The 16,978-nt window shown below is 38.4% G+C and overlaps 1 protein-coding gene across 4 annotated transcripts in view; it reads right to left on the bottom strand.

The window, feature by feature from the left end:
- Window positions 1–16,978, bottom strand: part of ITGB6 (integrin, beta 6) — a 105,616-nt gene that overhangs the window by 57,794 nt on the left and 30,844 nt on the right. The window contains exons 1-6 of one of the 4 annotated variants that reach the window (XM_012728622.1): window positions 8,246–8,275; window positions 7,706–7,758; window positions 7,115–7,190; window positions 6,336–6,415; window positions 3,607–3,811; window positions 2,755–3,001 (exon numbers count right to left, since the gene is read on the bottom strand). In XM_012728622.1, coding sequence (XP_012584076.1) covers window positions 2,755–3,001; window positions 3,607–3,811; window positions 6,336–6,415; window positions 7,115–7,175 — 593 coding nt within the window. In that variant the 5' untranslated portion in view covers window positions 7,176–7,190; window positions 7,706–7,758; window positions 8,246–8,275. Of the gene's footprint in view, window positions 1–2,754; window positions 3,002–3,606; window positions 3,812–6,335; window positions 6,416–7,114; window positions 7,191–7,368; window positions 7,442–7,705; window positions 7,759–8,245; window positions 8,276–16,978 lie in introns of those variants that run through there. The other 3 variants (XM_012728619.1, XM_012728627.1, XM_012728631.1) reach the window with 3 other exon arrangements.

Here is a 16,978-nt window from a genome sequence, read left to right as displayed (position 1 = left end):
TAAAGCCATCTCAGTATGAGTTCCATCCCTGTGCTGGTACAGCAGGCCTCTCCTGACCCACCAGCTGCTCTCCTCAACAGTGTACTTCGACCTCGACCTGTTCTCCCCACTCTGTCTCTGGTGAATCCTATCATCACCCCCTACACCTCTGGCCTGTACTCCACTTCTGGATGCATAAATAAATATTAAAAAAAATATACAGTAATCAAGACTGAAAGACATTACTACGGTTACATAGATCAATGAAACAAGAGAGTGTCCAAAGTTCACCTCCTATATATTTAGTTTATTGCTTTTAACTAAAACTACCATAATTCAGTGGAAAAGGAAAATTGTGCTTAAGCAATAGCATTAGAACAATATTTGCATGGAAACAAAAGATGAAAGTAGGTCTTTTTAGTCATTCCATATGTAAAAACTAATTTCAGGTCATAACATAAATGTAAAAAGCTGTAGCCATACAGTTTCTAAAAGAAAACGTAGGAGAAATCTTTGCAACATTAAGGCAGGCAAAGATTTCTTGGGACAAAACAGACACTAACCACAAAATGAAAAATTGATAAATTGGACTTTACCAAAACAAACTTTCATTTACTAAAGACATCATTAAAATTAAAAGGCAAGTACAGATAGATTGATAATACTTGCAAAAATATGTATTTGACAAAAACGTTTTAACCAGAATATACAAAGAACTCATAATGTTTAAAAAAACAAGAAGCTAATTGCAAAAAGTGGGGAAAGTATTTGAAAAACTGTTTCACAAAATAGAATAAGAATGATAAGAAAATAAAAAGTTGTTCAATAAAATTTGTATCAGAGAATGCAAATTAGAGTTTCAGAGAGTGACACCTGTTAGCATGGTTAATACCAAGAAGACTAGCATTACCAAGTGTTAGCAAAGATTTGGAATAATAATCGCTCTCACTGTTGATTGCTGATGAAATCCACTTTGAGAAATAATTTAATAGTTTCTTAAAGAAATTAAAGCTACACCTATCACACAGTCCATCCATTCTAATTTTAGACATTTATCCTAGATAAATAAAATTAGGCAACTGCAAAGTGCTTATATGCAAGTGATCATAGCAAGATTTTTTCATTATAGGAAACGAGCCAAAGGTCCATCAATGAAAGAATGAATAAACAAAGCATAGTAAGTCCATACACCTATCTATTACTTGAAACAAAAAGGAACAAACTGCTGATAAACACAAAATAATATATAAATCTCAAAAACATTGTATTAAACAAAAGTAGGAAGACATAAGAGGTGTATGTTGGTTTTTTCCATTCGTATAAAATCTAAAAATAGGAAAGGCCAATGTAAATTAGAGAAATCAGAAATTGTTTGCCTCTAGGGAGTAGAACTGACAGTTAATGGGACATGAGGAAACTGATCAATTTGAATCAATCTGCTGGTTGCATTGGTATATTCAATTATCTATACTCACCCAGCTGAACATTTTTGCCTTTTAGCATATGCCCACTATACCTCAGAAATGTTGGGAGACAAATATATTTAGCAAACCCTTAAAAACTTGATACTGGCAACCAAATATGAGTTTCAGTTGGTGGTGAGTTGCTTTCATAGTCAAATTATGTTTTATTATGTCAGATTCTAGCTGGAAACTATGTTAACAGTTTTAAAGTTTTAAAATTTTTTTAATAGAGGCTGATTCTTTAAGTCTGTTGAAGTATAAAAAAAAATCAGAATGTTTAGAAAGTCATTTCATATATATTAGACTCATAATATTAAAGAGTGGTTTTGGACCAATCCAGATCTTGTTATGTGGCTTTGGACAATTCTGATTTCCCCTGCTATCTGAAAGTAGAATGTTCTATTTGGTATGATTTGGTAGGTTATTTTATGGGTCTGAGAATACGCAAAAAAAAAATTCATATAAATTAATGATAATAGCTTTTTCAGACCCAATAGTTCATTTGTCAAATCATGCCAAATAGGAATGTTGTATTTTTGCATAACAGGAGAACTGCTGGAACTAACTTTCCAGAACCTCTGTTACTTCCTCTGAGTAGAGGTTGGTAAAACCTGCTTTAACCTGCTATTATTATGAAGATTGAATGAGGTGATTTTTATAAACCTTCAGCATAGGGCACAGAACAAATGGCAGCTTTTTCAATAAAAACATATTAAATAATTTGACTTTGTATATGCCATTGACTGCACAAAGGAAATTGCCCTTGACCGTCACCTGGATAATACATGGTTTTAAAAGCTGATGGTAGCACATTAAACAGTGCCAATATTTAATTAAATAGCAGTGAGGCTCTAAAGGCCTTCCCCTAGCAATAAGAGAAATCTACCACAGAGGAACTACAAGTATTGTTTTTTTGGCAGTAGTTATTGTAGTGGAGAAATAATATGACAAAGTGTGGATTGCTGTCAAATAGCTTCAGGAAGTGATGGTTATTGTGCTAAAAGGTCTCTAAGGAGCTGAGGATGGGCCAAGGCAGTGGAACTTATAGTAAAGACTTGCAGAACACCAAGCCAAATTTCCACACCCTGACTTAAACTGGGAGACAGAAGCTTCAAGGACCCAAGCTAGAACTGTAATTAAGTTGTCTTTACCTTGGTTCCAAACAACTCAGGCAGCTGAGACAGCTACTTAGATCCAGCTATCTGGGAGGTAAATGCCAGGTAATATGCATGCTCCTGCCTAGTGCTGCTGAGATGAGACTATTTCCATGGGAAATAAGTATTCAAAGATGCCAGAGAGTCATTTTACTTACCTGCAAGGGTTGACAATTTCTTCTGGCGTTGTTTTCACAAAAGGGGAGACAGGTTTTTCCACAAAAGAACCAAAGCCCAGTCTAAAGTTGCTGGTTAATTTAGACATCTCCTTGGAAAGCCGGGAGCCCAGCTCTTTAATTGTGTTGAGGTCGTCATCCATGGAGGCTGAGAGGTCCATGAGGTAATACAAGTCTACTGGGTAATCCTCAGTCTGGCGGACTTGCACTTGCAGAGTCTGTTCACTGCCTGCAAAGCCCCCACAAGAAAGGTCAACTCATAAAATCATATTGAGACTTACGTGCAACTAGCCAATCACTCAACTTGTTGACTATTTCATTCCAATAAGAACATAAAAAAGATCACAAACTTAGTATACAAACTTAGCAGTAAAGTTTATAAATGAATGAGTCCATGAAAATCTTAGAGCAGGGAGTTTAGAGCTACTAAAGGAGGTAAAAGTTAGGATATTTTATATCTCCTTGAGAGAGCTAGCATCCATTTAGATGGAAGATAAGCTGAATTTTTTTTTGTATGTGGTTTTAGAAAAGAACAAAATAAAAGTAATTTAAAACTACGTTACAACCTTGAAGAAAAATGAGGTAAGCCTTAATAACATTTGAGTAATTCAAATGATTACTATTAGATAAGGCCTTTTTTAGTAACACATTTGAAATGCAAGTGACTAATGTGAATGAAGTATCAGTCACACAATTCTCTTAAGAAGGGAAATCTGAGTCATAATAATCAATGATCTGTAATATGGTTCAAGGTATATTAAGAATAGTGGTATTATCCTATGTACCACTGGATTTATTTACATGAGTCAATGTTTTTGTAAGATCATAACATACCTGGTCTCAGTTTAAGGGTCAAGCTTTGAGGTGCAATCTGAACAATGTCAGAACTGTTTTTCTGTCTGCCTACACTGAGAGGCTTATTTGTAAGTATTTCTACTTGGGAGATAGGATTTTCAATGAAGGTTAATTGACATCCTTTAGCTAAAAGATTTGCTGGGGTGTCACACCTTTCACCAACTCCAGATGGATGAGTAAAATTCTAAAAAAGAAAAAAGAAAAGAAAAAGAAACAATGAAAAGAAAAAAAGTGCATTTATTTATAAGACAGACTCTTTTTTTTTTTTTTTTTGCTTAGTTTGCTAGTTAGACATATATACTGAGTATATTATACCCTTGTGTGTCTGACATTGATTGGAGGTCCAAGTTAAAAGTTGTTATAACTGAATGACCAGAGAATTCTGTCAGTAAAATTGGATCTCTTTTAATTGCCTTCAAGTGAATTCACCCAATAGTTGTCATTTCTGTTTATTTGTTTGTTTTTTGGTGTTCACTTTAAAGTTTCTCAATTCTGTGACCAGTTGGATTAGAGCGTCAACATCATTCCATGAATTTATCTGCTCAGCATGGACTTGAGGTTGTGGAATCTCAGGACTAGATACACTTTTGGCTAGTCTATTACCAAGTCCAGTGACAGAGCCTTTTCTACGGATTCCTGAAAAGCAAGGATTGTGATAACTCCCTATGAGATTCTCTGTCCTGGTTTCATTCAGGTGTGTCACCTTGACATCCAGCATTACTTCACTAAAAGTTAACCTCGTGGGGACTTGAAATTGAGTATCTTACAGTGTTACAGTATAAGTTCTTCTAGGACTTCTCCCAAGATCTAGAATTTTCTCCAAGGGAAGGGGAGTGAAAAAGAATACATGAGAAACCATTTTCTTTGTAGACTCAGTAGTTTCCTAGTTCCCTTCTGATTCACCTGGCTAGCAGGAGGTAGAGATAAGTGGGCCTCTGACCCTGCAGTGCCCAGAACAGAGTTGGGTTGGCAGATAAAGACCATCTTACCTGAGAAGGAAGTCTGTTCTAGGGCTCTAGAAGTTTTGTTTAAGCCTGAATAACCCTCAGGCTTGGAGAGAAGCAACTTAGCTCATACTGTTTTCTTTTTTTCCTTGTTCCTTAGAACTCTGAAACCCTCTTGCTATTTCACCAAGTAGAAAAGTTAGGTTTCTTCTGACATTGACGTTTTGAGCATATAATTTATCAGTCAGGCATGTGTGTATTTGAGTCCCTAGGCCAGGGGTCGCAAACGGTAACTTCCCATTATGTATTCAAGGCAAATAGTAACCAGACAGCCCTCAAAATCTTTCCTAACACAGTGTCTCTACTCATCATATGGCCTTTGCCAAAAGATCAGAGGTGATGTTAACCAGAGAACCTGCTTTCTATGTGCTTTAAGTAGAAGCCAAATTTGAGTTGCTCCCACTCCTTTAATAAATACAACTGCTTCTACAGTGCCACTAGTGACCTCTTCAAACATTCTGGTCTGAAAATTTAACAAGTGTCATCAACAGATGAAACTGTCAGTAGCAACCTAAGAAGTGCTTTTAAATGAATGCTAACAATTAGATCTCAATGAAAACTTGCAGAGGTGGACATTTCGTTATACGGATTTCTTACTTGGTGTTTCTGACATGGTGGACATTTCGTTACACCGATTTCTTACTTGGTGTTTCTGACATGAAACTGAGAGTCTTCAGGGAGCCAGTTTTTTAAAACTATGTTCTTTTCCTCTCTGACATATCTGCTCAAATATTGTAATTCCCTTGCACTTTTGTTTGTGTGCTAATGGTCAGGGTGACAGTGAGCCAGGCAGTCATGGGCAGGGCTTGTACTCCGTTGCGCGTGGCACCTTCCTCTAGGCAGACACCATCAACTTGGGTTTTAAAAGTTGCAGTCTGTTCCTCAGCCAGGTGCTCTGTTTGTTGCCCTCTGAGCATGCTGTTCATTCTTATTGAACTTGACATTTATATGGTTTGCTCTGTGTTCACATTGATTCTCTTTATTAGATACAGTAGGGAATTGTTTTGAATGTAGAAAGAACTAAGGTAGCGCCTTCTTACCACAGCTCATTTATAAGTTCTCAAGAGGCAGTGACTCAGGGTGACTTGTTATATGGTCCCCAAATGCCCATGTATTACTGCCACATTGTTTTTTGTTTGATCAGATAAGAAGGTATGTTTCAGTCTGTCATTAGTATGGTGCAGGGTCACTGAGCCTGGAAAAGATAATTCTTAAAAGAGTTGGGCATTAATCCGAACGGTATAGATTGCCCCAAACCTACAACATTCCTCTTAGACACTTGCAGTTGTTAGAATGACCCATGGCTCCCAGATGGAATCGCTATGCTGAATCACAACATGAGAGGAATATCAGACCCATGTTCACTGAACACACAGCGTTTCTTGGCATTTTACATGTAGTCAGTTAGGAAGGGCTTTAAAATAAGAGGATGAATCAGGTTAAGTAAAGGATCTTGAATTATGCCTTTTTCAGAAAAAGTTACCTTTCACCCCCTCCACAAATTGCATTGGAAAATAATCACGTGAATGACACTTTGATCTAGGAATGTTTATATTTTCTTTTTTGATTTGTTTCACTCCTGTAATCCCACAGAAAGCAGGCCACTATGAAATAATCACTAACAGAATTAACCTATGTGTAGCTGTAGTTTTTTACAAATATGTTGAGGTCATTTTTTTGTTTGTTTGTTTGTTTGTTTTTTACCTCCTGAGAACACCAGGCACATTGAGGTCCAATGAGTAAGCAGTCTTCACAGGTTTCTGCACCTCCCACGGCACAGCCACCTATGTTTAAACCCAGCAAGACACAGGTATTCAGCACACTCTTTGTCACTCCATTTGTGAGACTTACGGATCTAACGTACTTAAAAGAATCAGCGTCTAAATTTAGCTTAGTTTTCTATAATCAGCCCTCAGAATGTTAGGAATTCATAGAAAAGTTCATAGTTTGCATCTCTCCTATTGAAAATGTCTTGCTAGCCAAAAGTGATCATTCTTTTTTCCCCAAACAGGAAAACTTTTTAATGTTCACAAATACAGTATCATCGTACTTATTATCCTCATTCAGTATCGCCCACTGTGAGTAAAAATTATTTGCACCCATTCAAAGAAGCTGCTCTTACATATACTCTATTTTTCAAACAAGTCCTATTTTCCTTTCAAGATAAGCTTAAATTGAAGATCTTGTATAAGAAATAAGAAAAGTTAGCAAAGTATTTGCTACAAAGATATTAGTGTGGCGATACTATTTAATTCCCTCATTAAAATGCCCTTACAACCTTTGTATTTATTTACCTTCAGCCTGGAGCATTCACTGTGGGAACAGTCCTGCGTCTGCCTGTAATTTGTTAAAGTGTTCGCTCAGTGGCAAAAGAGCAATTGAAACAGATCAAATAAAAAATGTCTTCAGATCTAGTTTCTGACCAAATGACAGGTTTGTCAAGCACACCATGAAAACAATATATTGGATAACTTCGGTCTTACCTTGTACGTGATCATTTCTTCCTAGAAATAGAAAGAACAGGCAAAGCAGTTCAATCCCCATTCGTTTCAGTTCTCGCTGTGCAGACAGATCAAAAAATGCATTACCTTCAACGTTACAAAACTAAAGCTGAACATCGTTAAAGTCTTTCTTTCTTGAAGTAAAAATTTTAAATACTACTTACACTGCTTTGAAAAGAAACTTGAGATGTAAATAAAAAAGTTTTCATTAAGACTGAAATGAAAACAGAAGCTACCTGGACAGGTAAAGAAGAAAAGCTGTGTTTAAAAGCAACTTCAACATGATTTACTTCCTTGTTCTCCTTATAAGGAAGGCAGGTGTACAATCACAAGAAGGTGGGGAAATTCATTCAGTAGAAATTTTTGTGTAAATTCTATTAGTCTCTCTGCATCCTAGAGAAAGTTAATATCTTTAGTGAAATATTGACCAATGAAATGTTCAGAGCAATTGAAATATGATCAAAAGTTGTTTCTAAAATAATTTTTAACAGTAAAAACATTAAAGACAGATGAAGTCCAAGCATGTGAGTGACATGTAAGGAGGCTTTAAAAAAAAGAACTAAACGAAAATACCTGAATTTTTTGTATTTCATTGTTATATCCTTTGCAGAGAATTGAAATCAACTCTGAAAAATAAAAGTCATTATTTCAGTTAAATTGAATGCAGGCTAGTGAAAACAAAACACTGTGTTCCTTTGTTTTCAAATCAGAAGAAAATATATTTCATAAGTGCTGAATCTTATTTAAGAAGCAGTGTTGGAAATAAATGTAATATATGATAATCAAATCAGACCAAAATACATTTCAAAAACAATAGCAGTGGATACAGACAATTTGATGCCCGACACTCTGATGCCTCCGGATAGGGACTATTTCTGCACTATCCTAGCTTCTAACTCATAGCAGGTATTTGTTTGTTGAGTGAAAGAGTGACAATTTTAAAATATGTACATATGATAGCTACATGTATATATGATAATTATATATATGTATGATAGTTATAAATAAGTATATATGATAATTATATATATTTTCAGGAGGTGTTTTGAGATTTACAGAAACTGCAAACAGGTTAAGAATAAAACATCCCTTCGTTACTTTTGAAACTCTGACCTTAAACCAGCTTCTTTGCAGCTGGGCTTATGTCCTGGAGATTATCTTTTAAAGGTGTATTTCTAGGCAAGCATGTGAAACCTACAAAAGAAGAAAAGCTAATTATAGCATGCACAGGTTCTTCTCAGAAGGCTGTGCTCAACTTTACACTCCATCATACAGAACTTGGAAGAACATGGCAAGGATCCTGTAGAGCCTTAAAAGTGAAATCAGTTGATTTTCCTTTGAACAAGAAAGATTGATACAAATTATATGTGTTCCTGATATAGCCTCCATTTTTGTACCCAGGATAAGCTGTCCATTTATTCATTAGACATTAATATTTATCAGGCATCTATTTTGCATACATTATTGTTCTAGAAGCAGAAGCTATAACAATAAGAAGAGTCAAGTTCTTGACATAGGAAGCATATATTTTAGACTTGGGGGGGGTTGGTAGTAGGAGATAGATTCTTAAAATCATGGTAATAGAGCTATAAAAAATGATAAAGCTGGGTAAAGGAAAGCAGGATAGGAGGAGTTGTTATTTTATTGAGTACAGTCAGGAAGAATATCTGTCTGGTCAGTTAATTTCTGACTGAGTTCTAAATGACTTGGGCGACAGAGAACACAGGCCCTGAGTCAGCCTGGTAATGGCATTTGTAGATAGTAGAGTGCAAAAAAGGAACAGAAAGGGTGTAGCAAATGAGGTCAGATTTAGAAGCAGAGGTCACATCATAGGTAGCGTGACTTTGAATTTTTTTTTAGATGTCAGAATGTCATTGGGAAAGTTGCAGGCATGGGAATATTTACTCAACAGTTTCAAAGCATTCCAAAGCTCTGCACATATGCACCAGGTTTACCTATTGTCTAGGACTGGAACCGGGATTTGGTTAAGTAGGAGGAGAAAAATGATATGACTTTAATAATTTTTCAATATGTAAGCATAATATAAAATTGATTTATGATATATAATTTTATTTATATTACTAAAATGATTGTATATTACTTTTTTAATATAAATATATTTATAAGAGAATAAGCTTGTAGAAAAAGATTTTTTTTTGATCATTGCTACTGAATGCATAGTACTTTCTGGAGAGGGATTACCCTGGGGAAGAGTTGGGTGACATATGGAGGGAAAACTTAAGCATGAGTTAAGTTTGAGAAGTCTAGACGATAATCAAGTGAAGATGCCACCTAGGCAGTTTGCTATCTTAGGCTGGATATGAGGGCAGTGTTGAAGTGTAAGCTATAAACTTGGGCTCGTCAGCATAGATTTAAAGATATGAGCTTGATAGTATTTAAAGATACTAGGTTTAATGAGATCCCCAAGGAAGTGGGTGTCAATAGAGAAGAGCTCTGTGAATTGAACTCTGGGTCTTGCCAGTATCTAGAGGTTGGGAGAAGAAGCATGCAGCAAAACAAGCTGCTATCTAAAGAATATTATTTCTTGCTAGAAGGGAACCTGCCTTTGTCGGAAGCTAGTTCTCAAGTTTCTCTCACATTTCTGCATATTGCACAAACAGGGAATGAGGGCCTTTGCTCTGCATTATCTTTTTAAGGATGTTTGTAAAATGAATAGCCTTTGAAGAAGATATTGTCTGTTTTTTAGGCAAACAACAGATTGTCAAGAGCTTGAGAAGACACTATCTCCAGATCAGAGCAGGCATGCTCTTGGCCCTTAATGAAAAGTTCAGATTCCCTAAATTCAGGGTTCTTCTCTCATAATCCAGCACACCACATACACAAGTATCATCTCTTACCCTTTGGCTCACCTTGAAGGTAACTGATGAAAGAAAGTGCTATGGTGCTTTAGACACCAAATCTGCTGTGACATGAAAAGTCCTTTGTCTCTGACCCAGGCATCTTGTGTTTGTCAGCATCCCTGGGCCTGTCATGAACTGCTTGTAGCTTGCAAGCAAGGCAAGCCCCATTCACAGTTCATGACTGTCTCCTACTTGACATCCACCTCCTTCAGCAGACTTAACATGCAATATTCAAACTTCATTTTGAAAGAGAAGATCTTGCCTTGGACTGACTGGTGCTGCCCTGGCTCCCTGGGTCACCAGAGGTTTCCCCAGACCTGGCGTTGTCTCTATCTGTCCACCTACTTCCCTGGGAGCCCCTATTCGGCTCTTTGGGTGAACTAGAATCAGGGCTACCTCCACAACTGTCTGTGTGCCTACTGTCTAGGAACGTTTCTCTGAGGCATTAACCAACACCAAACAGCTCTTCTTTCTGGGCCACAGTTATCATTCCTCTCCCAGGCTGTCTGGCAGTGAAGAGAGCTGCAGTGACTAACTCTTGCTAGTAGGATGTGAATGGGAGTGGTAAAGGCAGCAGCAGCAATTTCTTTGGTCAACTTGACCTTGGGTTTAAATTGAGAACATAGTACTACCCTCCACACAGACTTTCACCCCAGTCCCTAAAATCATATTTGCATTGTTTATTTACTCTGTGCCCCAATTGCAGCCCATCCTATGCTCATTCTCTTCCCCATCCCAAGCCTTTATATGTACTGTTTGTGTTCTCTGGAGGCCCTGGTCTTCATCTTATCCTCCTCATTGGCTAAATCAGCTCACTGTCCAGATCTCAGTGTAAATGTTAGTGCCAGAGAAGGGACTTTTCAGCATCTCTAGGCCTTCTTTCCAGTGGACTTTCCCCAGGAGAGCTATTTTCATTCTGTTTAAAATTGCTTAAATCTTTGCTTCTACTCTTCACTGGGCTGTGAGTCCCTTTAAGGATTTATTGAATTCTTACATGGGTTAAGCAGAGACTATGTCTTAGTTATCTTTATATTCTTAGCAGGTAGCATAATGCTTGTAAGGAGTCAATATTTGTTCAGTAAGTAGATGAATTTATGTCTTCATTGTTTAGTATTTTACCTGTTTCAAAGCAGGTGTTCCATGAATATTGAGTAGATAGAGATAAGTGAATGGTTTTGAAGTATGGTGAATAAGTAATTGAGAAGGAAAAGGTTTCTCGCTTGGGTTGTGATAAAAGTCAGCAAAGACTTGAGCTGCAGGGTAGAGAAAAGGGGCAGAATTTAAGAGAATATAAGGTAGGGAGGTGCTGTGAGGAAACTTCATTCACTCTGTTTTCACTTTGGCACTACTTTGGATATTTTGCACAAGACTAGGAGGCATAAAGAAAACATTTTTGCTCCGTGTAGAATTGGTGCCTAGGTTCTTTTCTAGAAAGGACCCACCATGCCCCTGAGCATGGAGAGGCCTTTGTTATTTATAAGCTGGCCAGCACTCCATAGGATAACCAGAATGAAAATTTTATTCCAGTTTACCTATTTCTGTACATATGAAACTTCAACTGGGAAATACTGACTAAAAATCAGAAATTTGATAGTGGGAGCTGAGGCTGGCAGGGAGAGGCTGGAGGGATGTCCAGGAAGGAACATGTTTCATGAGTCAGTCAGTGTTAGGAGGAGTCAGAAGCCCCAGGCAGAGGAAGGCTGTGATGAGTAGATGAGGCACTAGTGGAGAGAATCAATAATGAAAGGGCTCTGAGTCACACGAACTGAAGAACTCCAGTAAGTCACACTTTTACTTTGTGAAGGGGAAGAATGTGGCCCAAACCCAGAGCCCTGTGGGTCCCCACTAGCTTACAGTTGGATCACTCCAAAGCCTTGATCTTGTTTATTTTCACCACAGAATTCTCAGATTGAAACCAAGGGAGGTTGAGGGAGTCTTTATCTTCCTTGAAGTCAAAGATCCTTTCACACAATCCATGTTATCTGATAAGATTCTCTCCTGTGGGGCATATGGTCCTATCACCACAGCCTACTCCACTTTGGGTTTCACTCTCTGAGCGGTCTGGACAAGAGGTATGCAGAGTAATGGAGTCCCACACAGCTCATGCAAGCCACATCTCCTGTTACCCGCCTTGCAATTGGCCTTTGCCTCTAAGATCTAGAAATGGGTTGTCTTCAGCTGAGTCCCCAGGAAGTCAACTGGACCCCTCTGACTCACTCCACTTACCCTAGCCATTCATCCTCATCAGAAATGACAACCCAGGGCCAGCTGGGCCAGCCATAGGACACTTCAGTAGCCTCCTGAGAGCAAGCAGTATAAACCTATAAACCTGGCTGGGAGTCAGGTCAAACCCTGGGGATGTTAGTAATGACTGCCAGCTCTTGGGACAGCTTTGCTACATTACCTGTTTTATTTCAAGCACCAGTGAAAGGTGAACCTCCATTATCTTTCTAAGAAAAATGTTTCTTTGTGAACAACCAACTGAATGCTTGGTATTTGGGGCTGTGTGGGTGGGACATGCATGTAGGTTATCTGTAGAATGCTTTCGATTTGGGGAATATGTGTAATGGGCACAATACCTGGAGGTAGTGTTTCATATGTCAGCACCTTCAGATGTGTGAACTTTTCCTATCATAAACACCAGAGAAAGTATTCTTGTGATCTAGGCCTTAAATTCCAGTCTGGAGTTGACTACTTGTTTTTATTGTGGTAGTGATCTGTGTAATAAAATTCACCATCTTAGCCATTTTTAAGTGTGTAGTGCCTTGGTATTAAACATATTTGTTGTATAGCTGCCAACATTTTCCATCCTGAGAACTTTTCATTATCTGAAACTGAAATTCTGCACCAATTAAAAACTCCCCATTGATTTCTTCCCCTCATACACACACTCCCCCACCCCCCACCTCCCAACCCAGGGCAACATCCAGTCCTCTGCTTTCTGGCTCTGTGAGTTTGACTAATTTAGGCACCGCATATAAATAGACTATTTCTTGTGCTTGGCTTATTGCACTTAGCATAACGTTTTAAAGGTTTCTCTAAGTTGTAATGTATATCCAGACTTCATTCCTTCTTCAATAATATCCATTGTGAGGATCTACCACATTTTTCTGCTGGCGAACATTTGGGTTTGCACCTTTTAGCTACTGCAAATAATGAACATTGGTGCACAAGAATCTGTTCAAGTCTGGAGAGTACTTTAATATCTTCATAATGCCCCTGATGAGAAGAGACTGTGTGTGGTTGAAAGAATGTACAGATACCTGATTAAAATTACAGCTCTGCCAGGTCTACTTTCAGGCCTTGGGATAGCATTTATGTCTCAGAACTTCAGTTTCAGAACTCTGAAATAGTGAAAATATCCATTTTTCATGATTATGGTAAAAGTTTTATTACACCATCTTGGGATGAATTCAGATTTCATAGGACTTGAAGATTATGTAATTTGGGAGCCTTCCTTAAGAAAAGGGATCAATTTACCAGAAGTGCATGAAATGCTTCCTGATGGTAATCTGGCTTTCCACCCCTATCTGGAGCCATCTGCAGATCTCAGCCTCTCCGCACTTCTGTACAAGTTGGGGGCCTCTACTGAGACTTCCTCCATACCTGCTACCTCTCCCCTTGAGTTCATTCAGGATCTGTATGTTGTAGTTGTCTTTATTAAGCACTTTCCCTGTGCCACTGTGAAGCCAACCTGCTGTCTGCCTGACTACCTTGTTATTGCCTCTTCATTCTTACAACAATTCTACGAAGCAGGGGCTTTTCTATTTTCACTTACCTGATGGGAACACAAGCATCAGAAGCTCCCAATCCTGCCCACAGTCACTCTGTTGCTCAGACAGTGGTGCCTGATGCCAGATCTCTGCCCTCCATCCTAAGCTCTGCATCACCCTACAAACCACCCCCTCCCTGGTAGACAGGAGACATTCATGGAATCAGGGACCTTTACACATGCTCTTCTCCTAACTCTCAACCTCTTGTTTCACCTTTGCTATGTATCTAGCAGCTTCCCTTTTGGTTAGTTTGTTGTTCATCCTGTGGATGATTCATCACCAAAAATGAGGCTGAAATGTGGCCTGGATTATAAAAATCTCTTATAAACAAACAAAACAAAACATGTTGCCCAGCCTTTTAGGCCAGTGCTGTCTGTGGCCAGGCAAGGGCTGGATTCCCTCCTGCCCTGCACACTTAGCCGCTGCCATCCCATTGGGAGGTCAGGGGTCATGCTACTACTAGTTAAGGAAAGGAAGTTTCTTGCTTGACATGTCTGAAGCAACCCGGTTGCCTCTGGTTTTGAAAATCAGTTTGAAGTCTGAAAGAAGCACGTTCCCTTTGTCCTTCAGTTTGTGAAGTAAATCCAAAGACAGTTTTTCTCCATAAAATATCAGCCAATATGAATCTATTCTAACATGGCTCTAAGAGCTAAGTTTCCCCCCATTATTAATTTATCTTTGAAAAAAGAAAAATTGAGGGAAAGATGGAGTACTCCCTATTACTGGCTGTCCCCACACATGCCAGATTCTCTCATGATCAACATCCTCCATAAATGTGCTAAGTTTGTTGCAATCAGTGAACCTACATTAATGTACCATAATCACCCGTAGTTCACAGTTTACTTTAGGGTTCACTCTAACAGTTACACAGTCACTGAATTTGGATAAATGTCTGGCATGACCCATCTAATATTATGGCTGTTGACTGAGTATTTTCACTGCCCTAAAAATCTCATCACATGACCCCACCAAGCCCATGACATTCACTGATCGTTTTGTTGTCTCCATCATTGGGCCTCTTGTAGATTTACAGTTTGCTTAAGCCCCCTCTTTCCTCTCTGTGAACCCATTGGTATGCCATGTGAAGAAGTTCAAGTGACTAAGTGAAAAATTGATTGCAAGTAGTCATTTACAGCTTGCAAAACTAGTATGCTTTCATTTTTCTTTTCTTTCTAAAGATAGTCCATACAGGGCCTTCATAGTGATTCGGGGGGTAGTATCACCAGTATCAAGCTGTCACCAGCCAGTGCAACATGAGTTCAATCCCCAGCCAGGGAGCTGACCCACGTGGTACAGCAGACCTCTTCTGTCTTGCCTGCTGCTCCCCTCAGCAGTGTATTTCAGTAGATCTTCCTGTTCTACTCCCCACTCTGTCTCTGGTGAATCCTATAACACCCCCCTCTGGCCTACACCCCAGTTCTCATGAATAAATAAAAATATTTCTTAAAAGATAAAAGATAATCCAAGCAAACTAACCAAGGGTAGGACTCCTTGGCTTTAAGCAACTATTTTTTGCTGATGTGTTCCAATCCTCATTTTAGGGGGCAACAATGGCGATAGCATTATTAATAAAAGTAGATTCATTCATTCATTCATTCACTCATTTAACAAGCATCTATTGAGATCTTACTTGATGCTATGGACTTTTCTGTGAACAAGTATTGGTTAAAATCAACAGTTTCTGCTTTATAGAGGTTGCATTCCTGTGATAGACAGAAAATAAACACATGATTTAATAAAGATGTCAGGTGATGATAAATGCTAAAGGAAAAAAAAGTAAAAGGTCAAAGAATAGCTAAGGTGGGGTGGCCGGAGATATGTGGGATAAGGTGGTGTTATGGGACTCTAAGGAAGTGAAGATGTGAGTCATATGGTTTCCTAGAGGAAGAGTGAGTCTAAGGTCCTGGTAGGTGTTTGGGGACCAGCAAGGTGGCTGGTGAGAATGAAGTAGAAGTGGCTTAGCACAGGTGGGTAATGGAGGACAGATCAGAAAGCAGGAGTCAGGTTCCTCATCAGGCAAGATCTCTGGGTCAAGGTCAGGAATTTGGATTTGTATCCTGTGTGAACAATGACATTTTAATGGGTTCTGGTGGGACATTAAATAGCTTATGTTTTGTATGGGTCACTCTGGGTAGAATAAGATTTGGTAAGTATGGAAGCAGAAAGATCTACTTCAGGTGATTTTAGCAGTTGAAAGTGAAGATGCTGGAAGTTTAGACATGGACAGTAGTAAAAAGTGGTTGAATTCTGGACTTCCAAGATAGCAGCACTTCAGATAGTTTGTTTGTAGGGAAGGAGAGAAATGGACTGAAGGATGTCTCAAAGAGCAATGAGTCCCTAACTTAACTGGGCCATTATCAACAGGTTTCTCCAGGTGTTTCAGAGACAACATAAAATGTCTGTCTGTCATAGGTCATAATGAGTGCATTGACTCTAGTGTAACCTGGAGTCATAAGAACTCAAGGTGTTTTGTGGTCAAACAGGAAAGACCAGAACTAGCCGGCAGTTGAGCCTGTCTACATCCTTTTGTAGGAAACATTGGTTTAGCCCAATCACAGACATCTAACTATAATTCTCTATGACTTGGCATTTGGAGAGAAAATGGAAAGGTTTGATTAAACCTGGAAAAAACCCCATAGTCCTACAATCCTTTTAACTGCATTGGTATGCAATTGTGGTCAGTCTAAGGCGCCAAAGAGTCTCTCCTACCAGATTTTAAAAATATATATTCCTCATTTGACCACTGCAAAAAGGTAGGTGAGATGGACACAATTTACTTAAGTATATAAACTCACGTATACCTGTATGTGTATGTAAATATTTATGTATGGATGTACGTACATGTACATATATATGTATTTATATACCTGTACAAAGTTGATTTCATATTTATTTTGACCTTGAAGATGTAATTTATGCAAGTACAACAGTAGGGAATGTTATTATTTTAAAAGCTGGGAGATACACACACCTCATCATGGAAAAGGCTAGCCATTAAGTTATCTAACTAGCTATTCCAAATGCCATTAACCTGGTGATATACTAAGAACTGGAAATGGAGAAAGAACTGTCCTTAAAAATATGTTTTTTTTTAAGTATGTTTAACTGACATCTAATTAAAGATGATGGTATGTTACATTTGTCAACAACAGAAGCAATAATCTATATATTGTTAGGTATGATTATTTCAGTCAAAAAGTGGCTCTAGAGAG

This window comes from Condylura cristata, unplaced genomic scaffold (assembly GCF_000260355.1).
Source record: "Condylura cristata isolate star-nosed mole 26May11 unplaced genomic scaffold, ConCri1.0 scaffold00002, whole genome shotgun sequence".
NCBI classification, from domain to species: domain Eukaryota; kingdom Metazoa; phylum Chordata; class Mammalia; order Eulipotyphla; family Talpidae; genus Condylura; species Condylura cristata.
Note: the sequence above shows the minus strand (reverse complement) of the source record. Positions and strands in the feature narration are given on the sequence as shown.